The following is a 23,612-nucleotide window of genomic DNA, read 5'->3' as shown; positions in this document are numbered from 1 at the left end:
AGAGAGAGGTTGCTGGTCCTGGTGTGTATCACTGGAGTGGGATTGCCTCTCTCCCTAACTAGCTGAGCCTCTTCTTGCACTAGCTTTGAGCTTGCATAAAGCCTTTGAAGAGTTACTTCTGGGTTATAGCGGCGGGGACGAGGGAAGAGCCCTTTTGCACGTCCAACAGAACTTTCTGCTGCCTGCACTTATTCTGGTTTTTGTTTGTTTGCTTGTCTTTAAATTTTTACTGTGCTTTTGATCTGAGCCCAAGAATTGAAACCATCACTGGGAATGTGCTGCTAGAGAGAATTATGAAACAAAATGCAACCGCAACACTTTAAATGTTGATTTAAGTGCTGTCTAGACCTCATGCTGGCTTTCTGCACCAAGATGAATTTCACAAAGAGAATACCCCTCCTCCCCTTCCCAGATTTTATATTAAAAGTCAATTCCCTATACTCTCACTCAACTCTGGTCCTTCTGTATAAAGAGGAATAATAGGGCTTCTGCTTTCTTATTTTCATTTGCTGTTTGAAAAAGGCTTGTATTTAATGGAAGTGGAGGGAACACTAAAACAGAAGCACGAACATGTATAGGGCTTTTGAGTTATTAGGTTAATTAAAGAAAGCCACAAAATGGTAGCAGTGGAAAAGGCCAAAGTCAAAGCATCGATCATTGTGTATTCCATGGCATTGCTGTTGAGTCTGAAGAAAGATGTCCTGACCCTCAAAGAGACTGGCTTATGCTCTTGTGGGCACAGTGCTGATGGCTGATGTAGGCAAGTATTTCGAGAACCACTGTTTTTATTAAAGTTGCATAGTAGATGATTTTATTTTTCTTTTACCATAGGAATTTTCTCTCTTCACTCACAGCTGTGGTGATGTGTTTCTTCTGGTGTCAATAACTAGATCTGCAGTTAGTGTATCTAACACCATAATAATCCACACACACCAGACACACGGAGGTAGATCCAGCACAGAATATTCATTTGTGTTGGAGGATGGAGAAAAGTTATCAGCCAGGAAGGGCTTGAAATGCTTTCCAGGATCAGAATTCAAGTGTTGTGCACAGTGGCAGAAAAATGTCCAAGATAAATATATTTTTTCAGTGGAAATACCCATTTTAGGGGAAAAAAAAAAAAGGACAAAGGGCAAAGTAATGTTTCTGCTGTTTATTTTGGCAAACAAAACTACTCAAGTATTATAGAGTACAATACTCTAGTAGTAATTCCAAATAAATCATTGAGACTATAGTCTTTTAGGTTATTCTTCTCCTTCTTTTATGCTAGACATCACAGCCAAGACAGGGCACCTCTTGTGCCTGGAGCTGCTCATTAATATAGGAAAAAATACTGAGCCAGAAGAGCTTATTATCTAAAGAGGCAACACATAGTGAAAGAAGAGAAGTTACTACCCACACTCTTCAGGTGGGAATGAAGGAATATTGAGAGTAAATTATTTGTTCAAGGCAGTATAGATGGCTATGCAGAAACCCCCCAGTCCACCACAGTTCTGATCCAGTACTTAAAACTTCATCTATTTACTCTCAATTTAACAGGATTTGATGGTTGTTATCTAATTTTTTCTCCATATTTATTATTTGAAGACACCTAGACTGTCACAGAGAAGTGCTTCATGTCTGATGAGCAAGCCACCATCACTAAGAAGGGCTTGGAGATGTAGGGAATGGGTCCATTCCCAAAAAAGAACATCTGCACCCAAATTCTGCACCACCTTTGAAGCCTTTTGCCATGCACAGCAACATACTTTATGCACTCCCGTGCCCTGAAAGGGTTGGCCATATCCTGATGGACAAGGAAAGCAAGATGGTATATGTGGGCTCACAACTTTTAAGAATCAAAATGGCTCCAAAGCTTCTTTTCAGTTTCTTGAAGGTCCCTACTGACAAGACATTTCCACATATAGGAAAGAGGAAGAAGGAGTTTCACTTGTTTAAACTTTAGCCCATCTTCTAAAACCAGCAGAACTTGCAAGCAGGTTCGCCTTTCCATAGGGTCTGACATGAGGACCACTTTGCCATAGACAGAGGAGCAGAATGAAATGGATCCATAGAACATTCTCACCGGTCAAAATTCTCCTGGGAACAGAGACCAGCAACCTTGTCGCTTGCCTCTTATTCTGTAGATTTATGTGGCACAAAAAGATATGAGCATTGTGCTAGCCCTCTGCACATGGCGAGATTTCACTCGGCAGCTTGAGAAGGTCAATTAAGTGTTAAACAGCACCCAGGATAACAGGGTAAGATGACTATGTGCCATGTAACATTTTTTACATATCATGAGCTGTGCACAAGGGCATATCTAAATAAAATGCATAGGAAATAGCATCACGCAAATATGATCTACATTTTTTCTTGATCAAAGAGGCTGAGGGAAAAAAAATAATTAAAAAGTAAAAGCCTTATGCAATGAGATTTAAAAGAAAACTTTGGAGGCTGACAAGACGCATCTGGCACAACTTCAAAGTCCATCAAAGTACATATAATCAATGTTTGTCAATAGCAGTTTTGCATCCTTTAATTTATCTTTCATGGGTATAAAGCATGATGTTATTAGGATCCAGTCCATACCTTAATTCTGTTTGAGATTTGATGAATCAGGGCTCTATTAAAATGCAGTGCAAATCAGCTTACTCAAGGACACATTACATAAGGTCGTGCGTTATCTAACTCCTTTTATCTTGCTGTCTTTCTAACTAGTTAAAGAAATCTGGAATCTCTTAAACTTGTATGTGTGGCCACCAACATACTAAATCTCAAACACATTTTGCTTGTAGGCACCTGCTTAAATTATGCATGTGTGGCATAATTAGCATACCTAAATTCTTTGTGTATTTTTTGATGTATGAAATTTCCTTTAGGATGTTCAGGCTCCAAAGTGAGGAATCATCAGAAATAAGGTTCCCTGACATCCAAATTTCAGCACTTGTCACAGAGCCTGTAATCAAGTGCTCACATCTTATCTTTTTCACCAGAAAATCCCATTCAGGATGGGAAATGATGAGGCCCTTGTGATTTCACGGTTTTCTTTCTCATATTTCAACATGTGGACACCCCACCCATCCATTTTATTTATTGTACACTATTCAGGTCCTCCTGAGCAGACAACCATATTCATTTTTCTCCTGGTGTTGTGTAATGTGCTCAGCACTATCCTATTTAACTGTTTTATAACCATAGAGAAAACATATTGCCAGGGACTTCCTTGTGAATTTGGGCTGTGATGTGAAAACACTGTATTTCTATCACCCTCTTCTGTCTTCTTACTCAGGCTCTAAACTATCTGGGAGAAAGAATATGTCTTTTCACTTGTTTTCATAACATGTAGCACAGACAAGTAAAAGATCAGTAAAAGTTTGTCAGTACTTCCACAATAGAGGGTTGTTTATTCTTGTAATAATATTGTGATTTCCTCAGTTGCTACTGTTGTTACAAATGCTTCAGCTTCTGGAGACTGGGGGTTACTCAAGAATTTCAAATTTTATTAAAAAAAAGATTCCAGGGTCTCACATTTGTGGACAAATTCTTGAGAACATGAACCTTGATGTCTGAAATTTAGAAAATAATAAAAAGCACACTTTCATGTTTTTAAAAATCTTGTATTTTATAACTAAATCTCACTGTTTTTTCAGGTGGAAGAGAGAAAAGTAAGTCTGATTCATATTTTTTTCAATTGACAATAATAGTCGAAAAATAATTCTAATACAAAGAAAATACTTTGTTTCATTGTTAATTTATACTACTCCCATCTTTAATACTTACTGATTTGAAACATTTACCAGCGGTCAATGCAGTGATTATCTGGACAGTATGCGCTTATTTGATCAGGGCAATCTGTTGAACATTAAACGATATTTGAAGCACGGTTAATTATTTGCACTGAATTAGCTCACCCTCGAATGATTGTGGCTTGTCTGAAAAAACGTAGGCAAGAAGAAAAAGCTAATTTCAAGAAAAAACGAGCATAAGGATGGTTGACAGTGCTTTGACCCTTCAAGTTCTTCCACTGGTCATTCTCCTAGGGAACACACATTTGTGCGTGAGTACGTTTTTGTATTATTTTTCTTGCCACGTGCCCGCTCTGCCCCTTGCTGAGCCCTTCCCGTCCAGCTGGAGCATTTAGCTGAATATCTGCGTTTCAGGACAGTGAGGTGCCCAAGTAAACGCTGCATAAGAGGGAAGCCTCATGGTTTTTTGGAGCAGATATCTACAGTGACAAGGAATGGCCCGTCTGGGTGCGCTCGGTGGCTACCCCGCTCCCAGGGGTGTGCAATGGGGAGTGCAGTCGCTCCCCCAGCCCTGGGCACTGAGAGATGCTCCAAACCACTGGGCTGCAGCACGGGCTGCTCCTCTTCATGCTGAAGGGACTGGATATCAGATTAAACAGGTCAGGGGAATGCGCTGGCTTGGCAGTCTTGCAAGCTCTTTCGTCAAAGGTAAAATTTGCTCCAGCTATATGTTTGGGATGGCTGAATTATCATTGCTGCTAATGTGGAAGGAAAGTTAATGGCAAAATATTCAACACAGCTAGAGATGGCCAGAGCCCTGCTCCGGCAGAGCTTGACATACTTTCCCAAATCTATTCATCTCCTCTTTAAAGAAGACTGAAAGAATGACTTGTAACCAAAGCAAAGTTAGAAGTCAGGTTTAAAAACATTTCTTCTGTTCCACCAAGCACTTCAATCAAGTAGATTTTCTCATGAAGGAATTTGAGGTTTCTTCAAACCTCTGCTTTCTTAATGATGGTTCCTATGCGTACAGGTTCGTATTTACTGAAATGCATTGCAAAATTTCAGATGTTGCCATGTTTAAACTGAGTCCTTTGGGGAAAACATATAGTGAGGGGTTTTAATGGGTTATAGATTTTTTTTTTAAGAGCTCAGTGAATTTGCAATCAGTGATTTTCACGACACAATAGGGTATTTATTAATTAGTGTATCATCAGGGCTATCTACCCACTGACAGCAGTGGATATGGCACACTTGATCCACTGATACATGTGGCAGCTTACTGAAGGGATCAGTTCTAGGGTAGTTCAATGCCAGTTTTACAAACATTGTGGGAACCCAATCTAACATGAATAAGCTCATAATGAATTGGTTGTGTTAATTCACACTCCCTGAGGAAGATGTAGGTGCAGTCTTAGACAACGTGAAATCTTGCACAGATTTTTCCTAACTAGTCCTAAGTGTTAGACTGATTCATTAGCTTTGACAATCCTAATCTGATTTTGCTCTAAATATTGCTGTGGAAAATGTAGCGTATATCTCCCCCCGCCGCTGAAAATTCATTAACATTGCTAAATGCAAAAGCAATTCTGCTGTCACTGAAAAGCAGCATGACAGAATATTCAGCAGGCTAGTTTTTAATAAAACATGTTTTTTCTTCATAATTAATATAACAAGGTTTTCTGGCTTAGCACTTGGCATGGATCCCAGAAAAAAAAGAGGGGAATGAGTCGCTGTGACGTGACCATTGCATGACAAACATGTTATGAGAGAACATTGTTGCCATAATGATTTGTTCCAAAGAAGAAGTTACACTGAAATAGTTTGAATGAAAAAAGAATAGACTTTGCACTTTGCTGAAATCGTGGAAAACACCCTTAAATTCCTATTTCCATCCTTTCCCAGAACAATCTACCTTCATCATTCTCATTTTTATTCAAATCTGGTTTTAGGAGTTTTTATAAGTAACACTCTGATTAATAAATGTTATTGGTGAAATATAGCAGAAGTCAAACGCAGATTTAGGCAGTAACTCATATCAAGTCAGTCAAAATAGAACAGGAAAGCACTCGGATATTCATGGATCCGGCGGGTTTGGAGCAGGACCCTAAGGCAAAAATTTCCATTCGGTTCTTTCATATTACCTGAAGAGAAACTGATTTCACCTGTATGAATCCAAACTATTTCCATAAAAGGTATAAAGCTGCATGATGGGTGCAAGCGAGAACAAAATTTGGTCCTTTATTTTCGCATATATGATGCAACTGCACCAAAGATTGTCTTCAGACATGACAGGTCTTCTCAGGTTGTGGGTTTTTTTCACTTTTAATTACACTTCTGCTCAGCAAGATACCGTAGTAGAAATGTGCCTGCCATAAGGTATTGTATTGTTAAGTATTCCTTACTTAGCCAAAGAGAAATCCAAAGAGCTCTGCTGCAGCAGGTTGTGCAATTCAGCTGCGTATCCTCCCTTACTCAGACTTGTATTGAAGGAACTTTTCTGAAATACACATAGATTTAAATGGTATGCTTAAACATTGTGCTGAGTTGGTCTAGAGAAATCTGCAACAGGACAAGTTCGAGTTGGGTCCCACAACACTCCGGTGACAGAGCTGCTCGTACACCAGGCTGCAGCTCACATTTAACAACGCTCTAAAGTGCTTCAGCACATGCTCACAGGAAAAAAAAGTGATTTTTAAATCAACAGATGTTCAGATCAGGTTTGTTGCTCGTATCAGAGTTCCCTGCAAACTCAACACCCCTGGCAGCAGAGAGGAAGAAATGCAGAGGGCAGAGCAGCAGAGATGGCTCTTCACTGATTTTCGGAACCTCAGGAAATTGATGTCCACTTAGTTGTGATGGAGAGTGTTTTGAAGTCATTAGCCATGCCCAGTCCAATAGCCAACTGCACTTAGTTGTGGAAAGGGAAGGATTAAAGTATCACATTAAGATCAAACAATTGCAAAGAAAAGTTATCATCAGTGCCTATCTCCTAGCTGGCCCACAGCAGACAGGAAACTATTACCAGCAGTACAGGTCTTTCCTTGCCTCAGGTGCTTGGAGACCAACATTTTAGAGCGTCCCAAAGTCAACTCTGTCTGATATCTTTTTCTACCCACCAACGGATCTATTCCTGTGGTAAACTCCGACTTCTGCTCCCCTCACCCTCTCTCCAGTGCTGCACCACTCACACGAGAGCTTTATGCTCCACTGTGTCGCGAGCCTATCACTGCAAAGAGAAGTGAATGCTGTCAAGCCCGTCTCAATTTGTGGCTCATCAGGTGTAATGCCCTTCTGCAGCACTCGCCTAAATTTGCCTGATGCAGCAGGAAAGCAACAAAGCCTTGGGAGCGCCCCCAGCTAATTGTGCACTGTGCTCTCAGAGAGGGAAGCGTTCCTTGCTGACCCCCGAAGGCAATCAGCTTATGCCCTGAAGCGTGCAGGTTGATATCCCGTGTAACTAAAGGGACTTAATGACTTTGCATAAGCTTTAAGTCTAGCAGTATAACCTGCATTCCCGGCACTGGCTGCAAAAGCGTTTGATAGCGCCGCGCACTTGTGTTAGTGTGACAAGGCTGGCTCCTGCAGCCCCCGTGAAACAGATTTTGTAGCTTCCCTTGCTGTGGCATCCAAGGCTGACCCCATTTTCCACCTGGGAGCACAAGCACACCTCATCCACCAGTGAGCAACTTTAAAAACAGCCAGCTGCTACCAGGCCGTCTCTCACAGTGCAAAGATTAACTTGGAAACTTTGATCTCTTGGAAAACAGGAGCAGGTAACTTCTGTGCACAGAACCAAGCTGGTTTCAGCAGCACCTCCGAGGGCTCTTGCTTTTTTCCTGGATCCCTGTGGTTTTTGTATCAGGTGCTACCGGGGAAAGGTTCACAACTAAATAGTCAGCAAAATAAAGACCTTAAATGTAAACTTCTCTGGGTACCCTGGGACCAGTCAATAAGAAACATGTCATCTACTCTGAGGCACACGTTGCAGTTCAGTGTGGAGGCAGGAGATGTCTTGCTAGCAGAGAGGTGAAGAACGCAGAGTTTTTCATGGAATCCTTTCAGAGAATGGTTTCCCAGGCTAAAAATACAACATGTGTTGCATGTGTGCTCCAGATGATAATATACCCTGCTTTCATTATACTGCAACCATGGCCTTGGCTGAGAAATACAATGTCATTGCTGGAAAAGCCACTTTCCCTTGAAGTTCAAAGACTGTCACTACCCAAGATGGTTGCAGGCAAAAATCTGGCCGATTGTAAGAGCATCAGAACTGTCGATTCCCTCCTCCTTTGGCGAGAAGCCCAGACAAAGGTTCCCACTGAGAGCTGTCAGCGGGATCAAGGGGTTCACTACGAAAAGGCAGTAGTTGTGTCTGCCCTCATGGCTCCTTCATGCCTTATGTCAGTTGTGGATGGAAGTTGATCAAATATCCATCCTCGCTCTCCAGTTCATCCCCATCCCACTTCCTTCTCAGCTACAAAGCTGTGACTGCCCAGAAGAACAAACTGAAGGGGCAATATTTGTTTTGCTGCCGTGGAGGCCACTTAGTGGCAAGTTGCAGGAGAATTTGCACGACTTTTAGTGCAATTAAGTGAATGAGCCAATTTCTACCAATGCAGTTTAATATTTGAACACCTGTACTGCTTTGTTGCAAAGTGTGTGTATGTGCAGAGGTAGTTTTCATCCCTCTGTTTGTCTGTCATGCTAGCTTGAGTAGCTACACTGTTTTCTCTGGAATTATTTCTGTTTTGCACACATGTAAATTCACAGCCTAACCCTGGGTTGTCGCCTTTGTGCTGCCTGTTTCTCCACCTGCTTTTGTGTTTTAATTATTCATTTTGATTGTAATAAGGGGTAGCAAATGTACCCGAGACACAATCAACAGTTCAGCTGCAGAATGCCCTTGGCAGCTGTAAATAATTTCCGTTGAATTTGGGGTCAAATCTTCCCGGCTTTATTCAGAAAGAATCGCCAGAGATTAACTGGACATTTTTGTCCGAGAAAGAGCTGTACAATTCTGTCCCGAGACCAAGAAAGCTCATGGTTCTGGCATTACTGTTTGAAATCTATTACATTTCATTAGTCTCTCTTTCTTGAGGAGTTGAAATGGAAAAATGGAGAGTATCATGTATCTGCAGCATTTAACCTTGGTACAAGGCATAATTAGCAAAGTTTTGATGGTTCTTTGGAGAAACGAAGCTTTAGTGAAGTGCTAATCATTACGATGATGATGACAACAAAGGTCAGGTGAAATGAGGATATTTTGAATTTCAGCCATTTTTCCACCGTTTTTTCTAGCAGCCCTATAAATGTAATCACCTCCACACTCAGCAATGCACCGGTACCCATATAAAATGTCTCTCCCAGATTTTTTTTTTTTTGCAGTGTTTCTTTTTTATGAGCCTAAAGTAATAAAACTTAAAATTGCTCTCCGCAAATTCTCCCAGCTTCGTCCCCCGTCTCTGCGGACCTGCTACGAACAGGATCCAGCGATTTTATTCCCTCTTGAGAGAGCACACAAAGTATCGGTGCCGAGCTGCAGCAAGGAGACCGTTTGGTGAAACCAGCCCCACAGTCTAATTTCTTCTCTCCCCCCCCTTCCCCCTCCTTTTGTTTGAATCCTGCTCCTGGTTGGGCTCAGTATTGCACCTCGTCGGAAGGACAAGATCCTCCTCTGCTGGCCATGAGCAAATACGGCACGGCAGGCAGGAGGCCCTGCCTTCACTGCCCCTGCCTGCACCCCCTCCTGCAGCCCCTGTCCTGCTGCTCCCCCCAACCTGCGGCCTCCTCCTGGACCCCCCCACCCTGCAGCCCCCAAGCTGTGCCCCCTTCCTAAGAGCCTCCTTCTGCGTCCCACATCCCACGTTCTTGCATCCCGCATCCCACATCCCGCATCCTGCGTCCCACATCGCCTCGTGGCACGGAGGAAAGGGCAAGCTCAAGCGGGCAGGAGGGAAGGGGGTGAGCGCTTCTCCCTCCTCTGCTGCACACCGCCATGGAAAGCTTCATGCAGGGAGCCAAAAGGCTAAAATTTGGCCCTGTGCTGGCTAGCGGGGGTGAAAAGGCTTCAGAACCAGTGCGGTCTGGTGAGCGGTCCAGTGGACCTCAGAAGGGAGAAGAAAAGTCTCCACGCCAAGAGGTCAGCTCTGCTTGGGGTTTTGTCCCCTGTGGTTCTGCTGCTGCAGCTTGTGACAGGCGCATGAGGGGGAAAAGCTCCGGGACAAAACGGGACGCTGGAGCCTTATGGAAAAGATTGGGTTTAACTCTTGGACTCTCTGTGCCAGGTGCTCCAGGAGCTTTTGTTCCCAGTAACATTTGTACTGTGGCAGCAGACAGAGGCTTTCATCCAAAAGCAGGAATCAAAATTTGGGACTCAGCCACCCTAGGATACAAGCCACTGCCTTCCCTGAAGGATGTTACTGGAAACCTGCACATTTTCTAGGGCACCAGTTTATTGCAAGAGGGAGTTTAGGATATCTGCCCTTTTGCAGTCAGCTCTGCCCATGGAGGAGTGCTTGGACAGGAAGGGTAGGTGGGTAACCTGGAAAATAAAGTAGTGTAGCAAAGTGCTAGGTCTCTCACCCTTCTTCTTTTCTTCATGTGTGAGCCATCCCCTCGGGCATTGTGAGACTATCATCTCTGCTCTACAGCTGGGGGAAACTGAGGCACAGAAAAGCATGATGCAGTCACCTCCTGCACCTCGTTCAGCCTGGGCTGAAACCCTCTGGCATTCCCGTGCGGTGCCAAGGGCTGCCCTGAATGCAGGGGCAACCTTGCTAAAGTCAAACCCTTCTGCCCCCAAACCCTTTCCAACCCCATCAGGCAAACAGCACAACAGGGCACCGCAGAGAGCTGGGGAGGGAGATGGAATGTTTCTTGCTTCATCCTGCTTCCGTTGCTGCTTCCTTGTTCTTTGTTTCATCTATTCCTCTAAAAGAAAGGAGTACACTTGCAGGGTTTGTTTTGGTCCGTGTTTACGGATGAACGCTACCACTAATTGTAAATGGAGCAATTAGACCTTTTCTTTATACAGTCTCCTTTGGGGTCTGGCAAAGGATCTGACAAACCCTGTACCTGCACTCAAGAAACATATACACTAAGGGCAGAGCTTTTATATCCTTCTCATTTATTGTCATCTCCGCACTCTTTCAGGAGGGGCAATTGTGTGAGCGTGTGTGTCCTTCCAGCTGCAAAGGATTTAGTTACGTATGTGTGTGGCTCACTTAAGTGCACCTGGAAAGGGGCTCCACTGAGCGGTTCGGGGGACATCGCTCTCATTAAAGTCAGTGGGAAGGGGAGAGCTGGAGTGTCTGTTCTCCCTGGCTTAAACACAAGAGGGACGCAAACGTGCCTGAAGCAAAAACTCATTTATATGTTCCGGATAATATTCACAAATGTGAATTCTGAGCATTTTTTGTCCTGTTTCTTATTCGTTGCTTCTGATTCATTTGTTCTTAGTCACAACCAGTGTTAGCTGAGAATGTCTTTCTTCTATATACCATTTCTACATATAATGCACAACTAAACAGGGCGTATATTTGCAGTTAATTGTATCTGTCGCAATGCATAGGTGCACATAATGATCGTGTGTGAGTGTGTATGTATGCTGTCTTTATTACGTGTATTAATTTGTTTGGAAATAGGTTTTTTTCTGACAAATCATGAGGGATGAAGAATAGCAGCTCCAAATCTCCTTCTTCACACTCGCTGTTAGCACGCGTATTCTCGTCACAGGCAGGTAATCCTGTCCGCGGCTGGGATTTAGAGCAAGAGGGAAAGCAAGCTGAAATCGTCCTGCGGGGGATGCGTCCCGGTGTGGAGTCAGTGCGTCTCATTTCAGACAAACCTCACTCACACTCTTCAAAGGCTGAGAGCTGTTTTCCTTCTGCTGTTCCCTTTTGTCGCTTGCCCTTGATTATGAGCCAAACAGGAAGGGCTGGAGCCCCACATTGGAGGTCAGACACATGGCATTTCGTCACGGGAAGTGCCAAAAATGTTCTCCTCCATCCAACGGTTGTTGACAGCTTTGCAGCTCGGAGGTCTGGATCCCACCGGCTGCACCAGGCGTAGGGTCCCGGGCTGTGCCGCGCTGCCTGACCTCCACTCTGCCCTGCCCGAACACATCCCAGCCTCCAGCTCTGGCAGCCAGCTGGAGCGTGGCCTCTGTCGATATCTCAGAGAAGTTAGACAAATAGTCAGTGCACGGTCACTTAATAAGCAAAGAAGGAATTTAACTCGTTCAGGACAGGTTTTTCCCAAAGCACACCAGCCCAGCGACTTGGGCTGGATGCTCAGAAAAGCCAGAGCTCCCATGCGGGTTGTTGGGAGCAGTAGGCGTTTTAAGACATTTTGTTAATCTTTTGAAAGAGCTCTTAAAATCCAGCCCAGTTAGCTCCAAAGTGGGTAACAAGCTTATCTGGATGTCCAGCACCAGGGGCAAAGAGAAACTTTGTGCCATAAACCGAGCTCCGTGCTGGCTTTTGTTTTTCCAGAAACTGACTCTCTGCCCTTTTTTATCTCATGCAGGCTTCCCATTTCTTCTTCCTGGCCGACCTGCTGAATGGTAAGTGGTTTTGATTTCTTCATTTTAACTTCTGCATACAAAACTGACAGGCTGGCGACCTGGTCCATCAAGAGCCTTCACTAATGCCCTGCGCTAAGTTTTAATAACCTCATGCACGGCTTTGCTGAGCTTAAAATAAAGCCTGTGATCATGTACAAAGTCTGTTTCACTTTGGACATGTAATATGGTGAGGACTTTCAGACCTCCACATGCGCTCTATGTCAGTGCAGGAGACAACACTGCATCAGGTCACAGCCAGGAGTGTGTCTGGCACGCTGGAGCCCAAAACAGAGGCATAGCAGCAGTACCAATCTGCACCTGATCATGGGGTACTCCTGGACCTCACCTACAACTCACAGCTCTGTTCCAAGCCAGGACTTTTCTGCCACTCTGTGGCTTCATGTGCTCAACACAGCTTTGGGGACCCACGGGTGACACAGTGGGTCATGGTGCTGGAGGAGAGGTCATGGTGCTGGGCTGCAAACCTGACAGAAGGATAAGCAAAGAGTCTAGTTGTGCATGAAAACTGAAGGTCAAATAAATGAAAGGTAACTCTCCCTTACAGCATACAACTAACACTGGAACTTGTTTCCGCAAGGTTTTTTCCGAAGTGCAAGAAGGTTCAAAAAGTGTTTACAAGCTCATGCAAGTAAAAAATCGTTAAAGGTTATGTAGCATTAAGATGTTGATAAGGGAAAAGCTGTGATGAATGTTGTGTGAGGATGTGTAGACTGTGTGAGGATTTGTACATCCTTTCGCAGCCTACTTGGTCCACATAGAAGATTATGGGTTTATTGATAAGTTTAGTATTTTTGCAGGTAAGCACTGCTCCTCCTTTTCTTGATTTCTGTGGCTTTTAGATCTGAGTTTATAATTTGTAGCTAATAAAGTATTACATTAATTTTGCTCATTTTCCTGCAAAAAAGAGTGTGGCTTTTACTATGCACTCATTATTCATCTGCATTCCTGTTCATTCCAGAGGCATTTTGGCTTCCAGGTCAAGCCTGCAAGTCCAGCAGCCTTGTAGCTCATACAGCACCGCTTCTTTCCACAAATCAATGTTGCTCTTCTAACAAGATGTGTGCAGAAAACAAATTTCCAAAACATTTGTGCATCTGAGCTCAGTATTTGGCTTCTGCAAGTATTTGGCCACAGAGTCGTGCACTTGGCTTCAGGCTTTATGCACAAGCCTTGTGCAAACTTGTTGATTTACCTTTTGATGGTAGAGTATCCCTTTCAGAATTTCTTAATTCATTCCCTCCCTTGTGCTTTATGGTCCTTACCTCTGTCCCTCCACTGTCCCTGCACTCTCCCACTCACCATCCTCCTGCGAGTCCCCACTCCTTCAGCCGTCATCGGCCGCCTTTGCCCAGTGCCCGTCCCTCTGAGGAAAAGGTGTTGCAAAACTGCTTTCAAGCAACAACCACAAAACTATTTGAAAGGCTTGCTGGCTTTGTTGTTAGCTGGTCTCACTTCTTTCGCAATTTCTTTCTGAAGCTGCAGATACTCCCGGCCACAGCCCTCATGGAAGGGAGGAAATACCATGAGGTCTCGTCTCTGAAGAAGTAAACGGGGGACATCTCGTTATTTAAAATACGATCAGGATTTCAGCCTTATAAAAATAACGCTACATTATTCTCAGAGCTGGAGACAGAAAGTATTTAGAAAGGTGGCAGGAAAACTCATCCTGCTTAAATTAGGCCAGATTTCAGTCAATCCCCAGAGGTTCAGAGAGCTTGAATAAACTCTGGATACTTTCTGGCGCTCTTGATGTGTGTTGGCAATAGGCTTTAACTTTGCACATCACTCATCTTGACAACTGCCGTCCAACAAAGTTACCTCGCAATTCAGGTCACTCAATGGCATCCTAATGCATCACTTTCCCACTCGGAACATTAGTCATGACTTGATCCAGTGAAGGTTTTGAAAACAGTGTGACTGCCGGCGTTGGGATATCTGTTCTCTCCGTAACAGAGAACCCGTGTAAGCTAATGAACAAGGGGATATTGATCAGAAATCCATCACTTGATTGACATCCCTTGGCAATGTGAAAAACTGCAGATGAAAGCTTGAGCAGTTTAAAAGATCACCCAGACCTCAAAGCTGATTTGAAGCTTTAAAAGTCAATCTCTGCCTATCAATTATGGGGGGATTTTTTTTGTACTACACAGAGGAAAGTTATTCTTTGAAAATTTGCATGCAGGATGTCTAATTTAATTTCATGTAATAGTCACATTTCAGTGACAAATGTCAGATCACTGCTTTTTTTAAACATGTTAAGGTTTTCCAGTACTTACAAAGAGTGAACACTCTGATTTAGTAATATGTTTAAATCAACCAGTGTATCAGACTTTGTGCGTTAATTATGTGCTCAGATAAAAAAAAGTGTTGTTTTTGCTTTACTAAACCTATGGCTTGTTATGAATAATTAAAAAAATGGAATGGGAGCACTTCTTAAATAAGAGATGTGGAAGCCAAATAGTTATTTAGTGTCGAAGCAATGATAAATAAGAAGACATCTTTTAGTTTGATGTCATGTACCCAAGTCAGGGTTTTCTGTTCTTTGTTTTTCACTGCTTTGTGCAGCTGGGGAGGACATGGAGTAGCTGGGAGATGGGAAGCATCACTCACCTGCCCCGTAGAAGCTATTTCTCTTTCACAGTTTCATAAATCATAGAATCATAGAATGGTTTGGGTTAGAAGGGACCTTAAAGATCATCTAGTTCCAGCCCTCCTGCCATGGGCAGGGACACCTTCCACTAGACCAGGTTGCTCAAAGCCCCATCCAACCTGGCCTTGAACACTTCCAGGGAGGGGGCATCCACAGCCTCTCTGGGCAACCTGTTCCAGTGCCTCACCACCCTCACAGGGAAGAACTTCTTCCTTACATCTCATCTAAATCTACCCTCTTTCTGTTTAAAGCCGTTACCCCTTGTCCTATCACTACATGCCCTTGTAAAAAGTCCCTCTCCAGCTTTCTTGTAGGCCCCCTTTAGGTACTGGAAGGCTGCTAGAAGGTCTCCCTGGACCCTTCTCTTCTCCAGGCTGAACAACCCCAACTCTCTCAGCCTGTTTTCACAGGAGAGGTGCTCCAGCCCTCTGATCATCTTCATGGCCCTCCTCTGGACTTGCTCCAACAGGTCCATGTCCTTCTTATGTTGGGGGCCCCAGAGCTGAACGCAGCAGTACTCCAAGTGGGGTCTCATGAGAGTGGAGTAGAGAGGCAGAATCACCTCCCTCGACCTGCTGGTCACGCTTTTGATGCAGCCCAGGATGTGGTTGGCTTTCTGGGCTGCAAACACATATTGCTGGGTCATGCTGAACTTCTTGTCAACCAGCACCCCAAAGTCCTTCTCCTCAGGGCTGCTCTCAATCCACCCATCCTCCAAACTGTATTTGTGCTTGGGATTGCCTTCAACAAGGTCCTTCACCAAGGACCTTGCACATGGCCTTGCTGAACTTCACAAGGTTCGCACAGGCCCACCTCTCAAGCCTGTCAAGGTCCCTCTGGATGGCATCCCTTCCCTCCAGCGTGTCAACTGCACCACACAGCTTGGTGTTGTTGGCAAACATGCTATGGGTGCACTCAATCCCACTGTCCATGTCACCAACAAAGACGTTAAACAGCGCCGGGCCCAACACCAACCCCTGAGGAACGCCACTTGTCACTGCTCTCCACTTGGACATTGAGCCGTTGACTGCAACCCTTTGAGTGCAACCATCCAGCCAATTCCTTATCCACCGAGTGGTCCATCTGTCAAATCCATGTCTCTCCCATTTAGAGACAAGGATGTTGAGCGGGAGAGTGTTCAAATGCTTTGCACAAGTCCAGGTAGATGATGTCAGTTGCTCTTCCCTTATCCACCAACACTGTAACCCCATCATAAAAGGCCACCAAATTTGTCAGGCACGATTTGCCCTTAGTGAAGCCATGTTGGCTGTCACCAATCACCTCCTTATTTTCCATGTGCCTTAGCATAGTTTCCAGGAGGATCCGCTCCGTGATCTCGCTGGGCACAGAGGTGAGACTGACTAGCCTGTAGTTCCCCAGGTCTTCCTTTTTTCCCTTTTTAAAAATGGGGTTATATTTCCCCTTTTCCAGTCAGTGGGAACTTCCCCAGACTGCCACGACTTCTCAAATATGATGGATAGTGGCTTAGCCACTTCATCCGCCAGTTCCCTCAGGACCCGCAGGTGCACCTCATCAGGTCCCATGGACTTGTGCACCTTCAGGTTCCTTAGATGGTCTCAAACCTGATCTCCTACACTGGGCGGTTCTTCATTCTCCCAGTCCCTGCCTTTGGTTTCTGCGTCTTGGGCGGTGTGGCTGGAGCACTTGCCGGTGAAGACTGAGGCAAAAAAGTCATTGAGTACCTCAGCCTTCTCCATATCCCAGGTAACCAGGTATGCCGTTTCCTTCCAGAGAGGGCCGACATTTTCCCTGGTCTTCCTTTTATCACCAACATACCTACAGAAGCTTTTCTTGTTGCCCTTGATGTCCCTGGCCAGATTTAATTCTATCAATCAGGGCTTCAGCTTTCCTAACCTGATCCCTGGCCGCTCGGACAATTTCTCTGTATTCCTCCCAGGCTACCTGTCCTTGCTTCCACCCTCTGTAGGTGGGTAACAGGGATGTAGGTGTAAGAGGGATGGCAATGGAGAAAGCAGGACACTGCTGATTTCTCAGACCGGCTACACTCTCACGTCACCTTGGCTGGTCTCCCGGCCAGGCAGCTCAGCTCCCCGACTCCCACTATTCACACAGGGGGCCAGGGTACCCAAAGGGGTTTGCTGATGTTTTCCGAGCCCTTTCTGCATGCGCCCTTAACTCCACGGCTTGGTCATAAAATTTCACTTAATAGTAATTGCCAGCCTATGAGGGGGTTGCTCGGTGCTGCCTGCTCAACCTCAGCCCTGGCCACCCAAAAGTGCTCTCCTCAAGGGCTGCCAGGTGCCAGCCTGGCCTCGGGAGTGCATTAGCCTGTCCTAAAACTGCCCAGGGGTTGTCTGCCCTGTCAGTGCAAACGGGGGTTTGTGCTCCTCCGCCTCGCAGAGCCGCCAGAAGCAGGCATCCTGCAAAATGTGAATTGCATCTTGCCAGCTTGGGTTTTACCACAGAGATGCACTTAAAATAGTCCATAATGGGTCAACAAGTAATTTCATAAGTGTTGTTAATAAACGATTAATCCATTGCTAAGAAATTATGCCAATGGAACAAAATGAAGTGACGGTATCATCATTTCTTAACACCATACTTACTTACACTGAGCAGTTGGTTTAAAAATCATGGTAGATGCTTCTACAATGGCTTAGCTATTTGTGCTCATTCGGAACACTTGTTTTTCCTCTGTCGACTCAAGAGAGTCCTCACCAGCCTCTGTAAAGCACACTGGGTGTGTTTGCAGTCTGCTTTTGGCAGCCGTAACTCTCCTGTTCATCCTTCATAACTTTTAACAGGTATATCTCTTCTATACAAAGGGCTACCCCATCCCTCAGAATACTTCTTTAAAGCATCTATGGAATAAAAGCCAACATTCCCCACTAAGATTTTGAAAATAAACAGGGGAAACAAAATCAGACTCCTTCAGACAATTCCCTCAAACTCAACTTCGCTTGCAAAATCTCCCCTCCAACAAAGTGAGCTTGCAGGTTGCATTTCAGGCAAAACTCTCTTTTTGTTTTCCTTTCTTAACTACAGCACATTAAATTTAATTTTGTTCACTGTAGACAATGTCCTTATCTTCCAGCGAGATCCTTCTGTTCCTCAGCAAGGCACACACTTCTGCAACACTTGCACACTGTCGAGACTCAGCTCCTGTGGAAATAATGAGCTGAGGAAAAGGAGTCTTGACTTGACATAGCAATAAATGAGGTGAAACTTTCCTCTTTTTTTTTTTTTTTGGTGAGAAACGAGAGTTGGCATGTAGGAAAAAAAAGAAGAAAAAAAGACAGTTCTATTTTAATATGAAATATAAAACACCCATTGTACAAAAGTGGAATTTCTTTTTTTTTTTCAGAAGCAAAGACGGAATAAAGATAAAGGCTGCAAGCGAATGAATGAGGAGAGAAAACTAAGATAATGCAGTCGATAATCAGTTCAAGGCAGAGCATTATCCATGGGGCCATCGGTCCGGCCCTAGGGGAGAGCTTTTTAAAATGTCTCTGTACGTAGCTTAGCTTTGCTCATTACCATAGCTTGTCTTTGAAACACCGGAGTGGCTTCCACCGGCAGCAACCGTATCTGTGCAAGGAGCTGCCAGCCCACTTTAATCAACCGACCCCCCCAAGCGTGGGCTGGCAAAGCTGCGGGTCCCGCCGGCGCCAGGCTCCCAGGGAGGATGCTGGCTGCTGGGAGGCTGCATGCTCGGCTGAGGCAAGGATGGGCTTTTCAGCACGTGTCTGCTGCGCCAGGCCCTTGCTCCTCAAAAGGAGTTTCGTGGATGGGGAGCTACATAGGTGTGCAGGTGCCTTGGGCCCTCGCTCCCCTCCAATTTCCCTCAAAATGGGTTTCTGTGTCCCCACACGCAGCAGGCACACCCGCATGCCGGTGAAGGTCTTGCCTCGCGCTGCAGCAGCGGTGATGCTGGTGATCAAAGCAGCTAGACAAAGAAAATCCCTTCTTCTTGTAGGAATCTAAATCTCCTTTTCTCACTGTGCTGGTAACAGCCATCAACATCTCCCCTGGCTGTGGTGCCACATGGGGAGCTCGTGCCCTTGCCTGCAGAGTCCCCTGCCTGTGTCTCCTCCGGGGCATCCCGGCTGCCACCGCAGGAGCTGGCTGAGCAGCCAGGGCCCCAGCACCCTCCAGGAGCGGCAGCGAGGGCAGAGCTGGGGCCAGCAGTGTGTAGTGGTGGCTGTGCTGGGCGCTGGCTGAGCTCTGCCCACGCCAAGGAAGAGCTGAATGGCACCTTTGGTCCTCAAGCTGATGCAAGCTCTAGACCCACTGACATCCCAAACGGGCTGAAGGAGGAAAGGACTGTCCATCCCAGCGAACAACTTCTTTCATACCTTCTCTCCTTCAAGCAGTTTTAATTCCTCTGTTCTTCCACTCTCTTCTCACCCCTGCATGCAGACGAGGCTGATGAATACGAGTACTATGACGAGTACACACAACCAGAGCAGGACCCCTTCCTCCAGCAGCAATCCTCGGAGGACCCTGACTGGTTTGAGGCATTTTTTGGCTACAGCGATACCAGAGAAGGTACCTCGGAGGGGTGGGCAGGGAGGCAAGGAAGGGGTAAAAATCCCAGCCCTGAGCTTGCAGTGTGAGAGTGGCAAGCCTCGGCTGCCAGCCTGCTCTTGAAATGCCTGCATCAAAGGGATGAGTTAGGAGGATTGTTTGCAGTGTTCTCCTTTGTATTTCTCTTGTAAGGAGCCTGTGTTTTATCTCCGGGTTTCACAGGATGGATTCTGATCATGCAGAACATTTCTGATTGCTACTACAAAAAAGCACAGGCTTATTTGTCTATAGACACTGTAAGATGTAATTGTTGTTTTCATGGGATGTATGTTCTGTATTTATGCTGGGAACCAAATGTAGAGCAGGTTTCCTTTTTTTTTTAATTTTTTCTCAGTTGCGGGGTTTTTTCTTTTCTTTTCCTTTTCTGTTTTGCCAAACTTCAGGAGAGCAGGAAAGGATCCTTGAGATTGCTCAGGGAACACAAAAGGAGAGACAGGGAAGTTGCCTGTAACATCCCCTGGGTTATCCCCTGGTACAAAGAAAGCAGAGCTGGTATGTGGCTGTCCCCAATACCAACTGCTCCTGGCAGCCTGGAGTGGAGTGGAGAGGTTGAGCATGGTGTAAGGAGCAGCACTCAAGTGACTATCAGCAAGTGCCTGCTCCCTTGGAGCAATAGCCACCCGGGGGTATTATACGGTATAATGGTGGTGGATGGCTTTCCAGGGGAGATTTAGTGCCCCGTTGCGACCAAGGCAATGCCAAATCCAGATCCTCCACACTAAGTGCATGAAGGCAGATGCCCAGGGCCAGCTCTGGCTCTTAAGGCATCTGCTTCTGCTGCTGCCATAGAGTTAAATCTGTCCCTGGGCAAAGGAAGGGACTTGCCCCATTACAGCTCCATTGTAGACATGGCAAAGGGAGCTGAGGAGCTCCAGACCCAAAGCCGTGAGCTGTTACAGCTTGCAATAAGCTCTGCAGCAATTCATAGCTGGTCCTGTGGCTGCTGAGCTTTTGCATAAGCATAGTACGTGTTACACAGGATGCTGGGCCCAGGAAGGCAGCCTTTGCAGTCAGAAAATGCGAGAAGAAAAAGCAGGTCATGGAGGTGGAGAAGCTGAAAGTAAAACTAAAAGATGTCCATCCTTACCCCAGCAGACCCATGCTCCTCCAACCCCTGCAAGAACAACGGTAGGTGTGAAAACAGAGGAAGCAGCTTCAGCTGTGTCTGCCCCAAGCCATACGCTGGGACTACGTGCAAGAAAGGTAATTGCCCTTTTGCTAACCTACACTCCTTATTTTGGCAACTAATGTTACTGTTACAGCTCTGTCAATGGAAGCAAACACAGGGCTTTACAAACCCCCTGTTCGCTGGGCTGAGGGTTTTGACAGCCCATCGCACTCATGTTCATACGTCTCACCCTTAGCTTCTCGTCCAGACCAAGGTCTGTCTAAAGCACTATCCAATAAAATAGACGTCAGGTGTGCAGAAAGCACTCCTCTGTCCCCTGCCAGATGGGCAGTGGGGACCCGCTCATTGGTCCTGCAGATTTTTTGCCATAGATACTGTGAACAAGAAGGGATATCCCAAGTCCACACCAGCCAAATGAAAGCCTCTTCAGAGTGTCAGGAGAAAGCATGTCTTTCCATGATCCCTGCGAGGGCACAGCTCCTGTGCACACACAAATGCTGATGAAGTACCTCGTGTCTCTGTTTTCTATAGTGAAGGACATGTGTCTGGAGAAGAGGTGCCACAGCGGAGACTGCCTGATTACATTAACCCCACCTTATTTTCAGTGCAGCTGCAACCATCCCTACAAGATACCCAACTGCCAACGAGGTGAGCACTCAGCAGGGCACTGAGTGAATTGCAGTGCAGCACGGCAAGGTTGCCTCACCATGGCCGGTCAGTGGTGGGAAATCACATGCAGCCCACCACAGAGGGTGGTCCTGCCCTAGTTGTCCAGCCTGAGTCTGCTACAGCTCCCATCTGTGGGGCTGGTCAGTGATGAGTCATGCCTGATTTACAGGGTGGTGGTTCAGTCACTGGTAAAACCCCTGGTGACAAGCATTTTTCAAGAGTTCATAAGAACTCGAAGCCAACAGGCTACGTGGGAGCTCTTGGCTCCATACGAGTGGCTGTATGGCATTCAGGAGAGTGACAAGGCTGTTCTGTGTTTTCCACATCGACAGCATCTTCACCCTGCAGGCCAAACCCTTGCAAAAATGGAGGTGTCTGCATACGGCACAGAATCAGATCAAAATTCACCTGCGAGTGCCCTGAACCTTTCAGAGGGAGATTCTGCGAGATCGGTACGTCACAGATCCAGGGGAGAGGGTAGGGGCAAAGCCTCCAGACAGCAAAGGGCTGGCTTCACCCTGCAGCCAGACTAACTGATGCTGTCACCACACCAAGCACCTGACTACACCCAGGGCACTGGCCTCCTTGGGGAGAGCATCGGAGGAAGAAGCTGACTTCTGCAGCCACCATTGGCAAAGGGACTCAAAACAGTTCCCATACTGACGTTTTCTAAGTGTGCTTCAGCAAGGCCCCACTGGTATATAATGAGTGAGCACACATTTCCCAGAGGTTGCGCGTATCCCACGGGGAAGGAACGTCAGGCTTTCCTGAAACACTCGAAAGCTGATGTAGTGAAGTTTCATGTCCAGTTGCCTGTGACTCCCCAGGCTGAGGGGACAGCTGCTGATTCATGGATGGGTGGCCAAGGGCATGGGATTACCCCAGCCTGCACGGAGAGCTTTGTGCCTCTGCAGCACCACCATGGGCACCACACCCCACACATGTTTCCAAGGAGAAGGATTTCCTTCTTTCTCTTTTAAAAGTTGATTGCACTTCAAACTCCATGTACCACTACATGCTCCACATTGCAGGTGACTTTTCCTCCACCTCTCCTGCAGGTTAGGTTCATAACCCCTCAACCTTCCTTTTGGCACATCCATTGCCCTAGCGTGATGGCAGCTCTGTGCCCACTTCTGTGTAATACTGCTGATACCATTTCTTGCCCAGGCCACTGATGGAGAGATTCTGCTTTGGCATTAAGACACCTCTTAGCTGCTAGGTCTTTACCATGCAAAGAGGTTTCAGTCATTTGAAGTCAATCATGCTTCAAGCTGGACAGATGTTGGGACCTGACTCTTATTTCTGGCCTATGCAGGATAAGGGATATCATTACATGACCCAGTAGGTCCCTCTTATCCTCCATAAAAAGAACATAGGCCAAGGAAGGGAAGGAAGAAGAACCACTTTGGGCAAGGAACAACACAAAAGTCATTTTCATAGCAGCTTTGTCTTCCTACAGGACTGGATGATTGTTATGAAGAGGCCTCCTCTAAGTACAGAGGAAGAGTGAACCAAGCAGTGAATGGCAAGACCTGCCTGCACTGGAATTCCCAAGTTCTCTTGGACTACCCTATTAATGCCTTTATGGAGGATGCTGACTCTTACGGCATCGGTGAACATAACTTCTGCAGGTAATATTTTGAAGAAGCAACTGTAGAGGTCTATCTATATCAAAGAGAGCACTGAGGACAAACTGCTCATGAATTTGGCAAACTGATGGTGTTAAGATCTCACATCTTTCTAGACACTGCCTGTCTATAAAATACCAGGATGTTAGAGTTGCATTCCCTAAGTCACTGTACTGATGTGAGGCTTCCAGAAGCAGCCTTCATTTCCCTGAATCAGTCCCTCATTTTTCTTACGGTTAGGGTAGGTATGGGGATAGTAAAATGGCAGAAGCCCCATTCTCTTATCTCAGGCATCTTCTTTGTCAAATCTTATGAAAGAGTATCTTTGGAAGTTTGGCTCTCATGGGTGTATGAGGCTGCTCCCCTAAGCACCCTCAGCTCCCTCACTGGTTTCGTGGAGATTTCCCCATTTCCACTGGCTGATGCTCTCAACTGTTCCCTTCAGGAATCCCGATGAGGATGAAAAACCCTGGTGCTACATCAGAAAAAATCACAAAGTGGAATGGGACTTCTGTGATGTTTCACCCTGCTCAGGAACAGGTAAAGAATTAGAAGCGAGCTGTTTGGCAGCATGTAGGTGGTCCAGAGCAGCAGGTGACTCCCTGTTACTTAACTCCTCCAGTCTGATATTTTCTCTGCATTATACATCTGC

The 23,612-nt window shown here is 45.8% G+C and overlaps 1 protein-coding gene across 1 annotated transcript in view; it reads left to right on the top strand.

Moving 5' to 3' along the window:
- Window positions 1-23,612, top strand: part of HABP2 (hyaluronan binding protein 2) — a 36,346-nt gene that overhangs the window by 8,195 nt on the left and 4,539 nt on the right. The window contains exons 2-10 of the mRNA XM_050899118.1: window positions 3,633-3,647; window positions 3,970-4,039; window positions 12,258-12,294; window positions 19,367-19,495; window positions 20,630-20,737; window positions 21,195-21,311; window positions 21,665-21,784; window positions 22,792-22,963; window positions 23,406-23,500. Of these exons, the coding sequence (XP_050755075.1) occupies window positions 3,633-3,647; window positions 3,970-4,039; window positions 12,258-12,294; window positions 19,367-19,495; window positions 20,630-20,737; window positions 21,195-21,311; window positions 21,665-21,784; window positions 22,792-22,963; window positions 23,406-23,500 (863 nt within the window). The remainder of the gene's footprint in view (window positions 1-3,632; window positions 3,648-3,969; window positions 4,040-12,257; window positions 12,295-19,366; window positions 19,496-20,629; window positions 20,738-21,194; window positions 21,312-21,664; window positions 21,785-22,791; window positions 22,964-23,405; window positions 23,501-23,612) is intronic.

This window comes from Gymnogyps californianus, chromosome 6 (assembly GCF_018139145.2).
Source record: "Gymnogyps californianus isolate 813 chromosome 6, ASM1813914v2, whole genome shotgun sequence".
In the NCBI taxonomy this organism is placed as follows: domain Eukaryota; kingdom Metazoa; phylum Chordata; class Aves; order Accipitriformes; family Cathartidae; genus Gymnogyps; species Gymnogyps californianus.
This window is presented reverse-complemented; position numbering and strand designations above follow the sequence as displayed.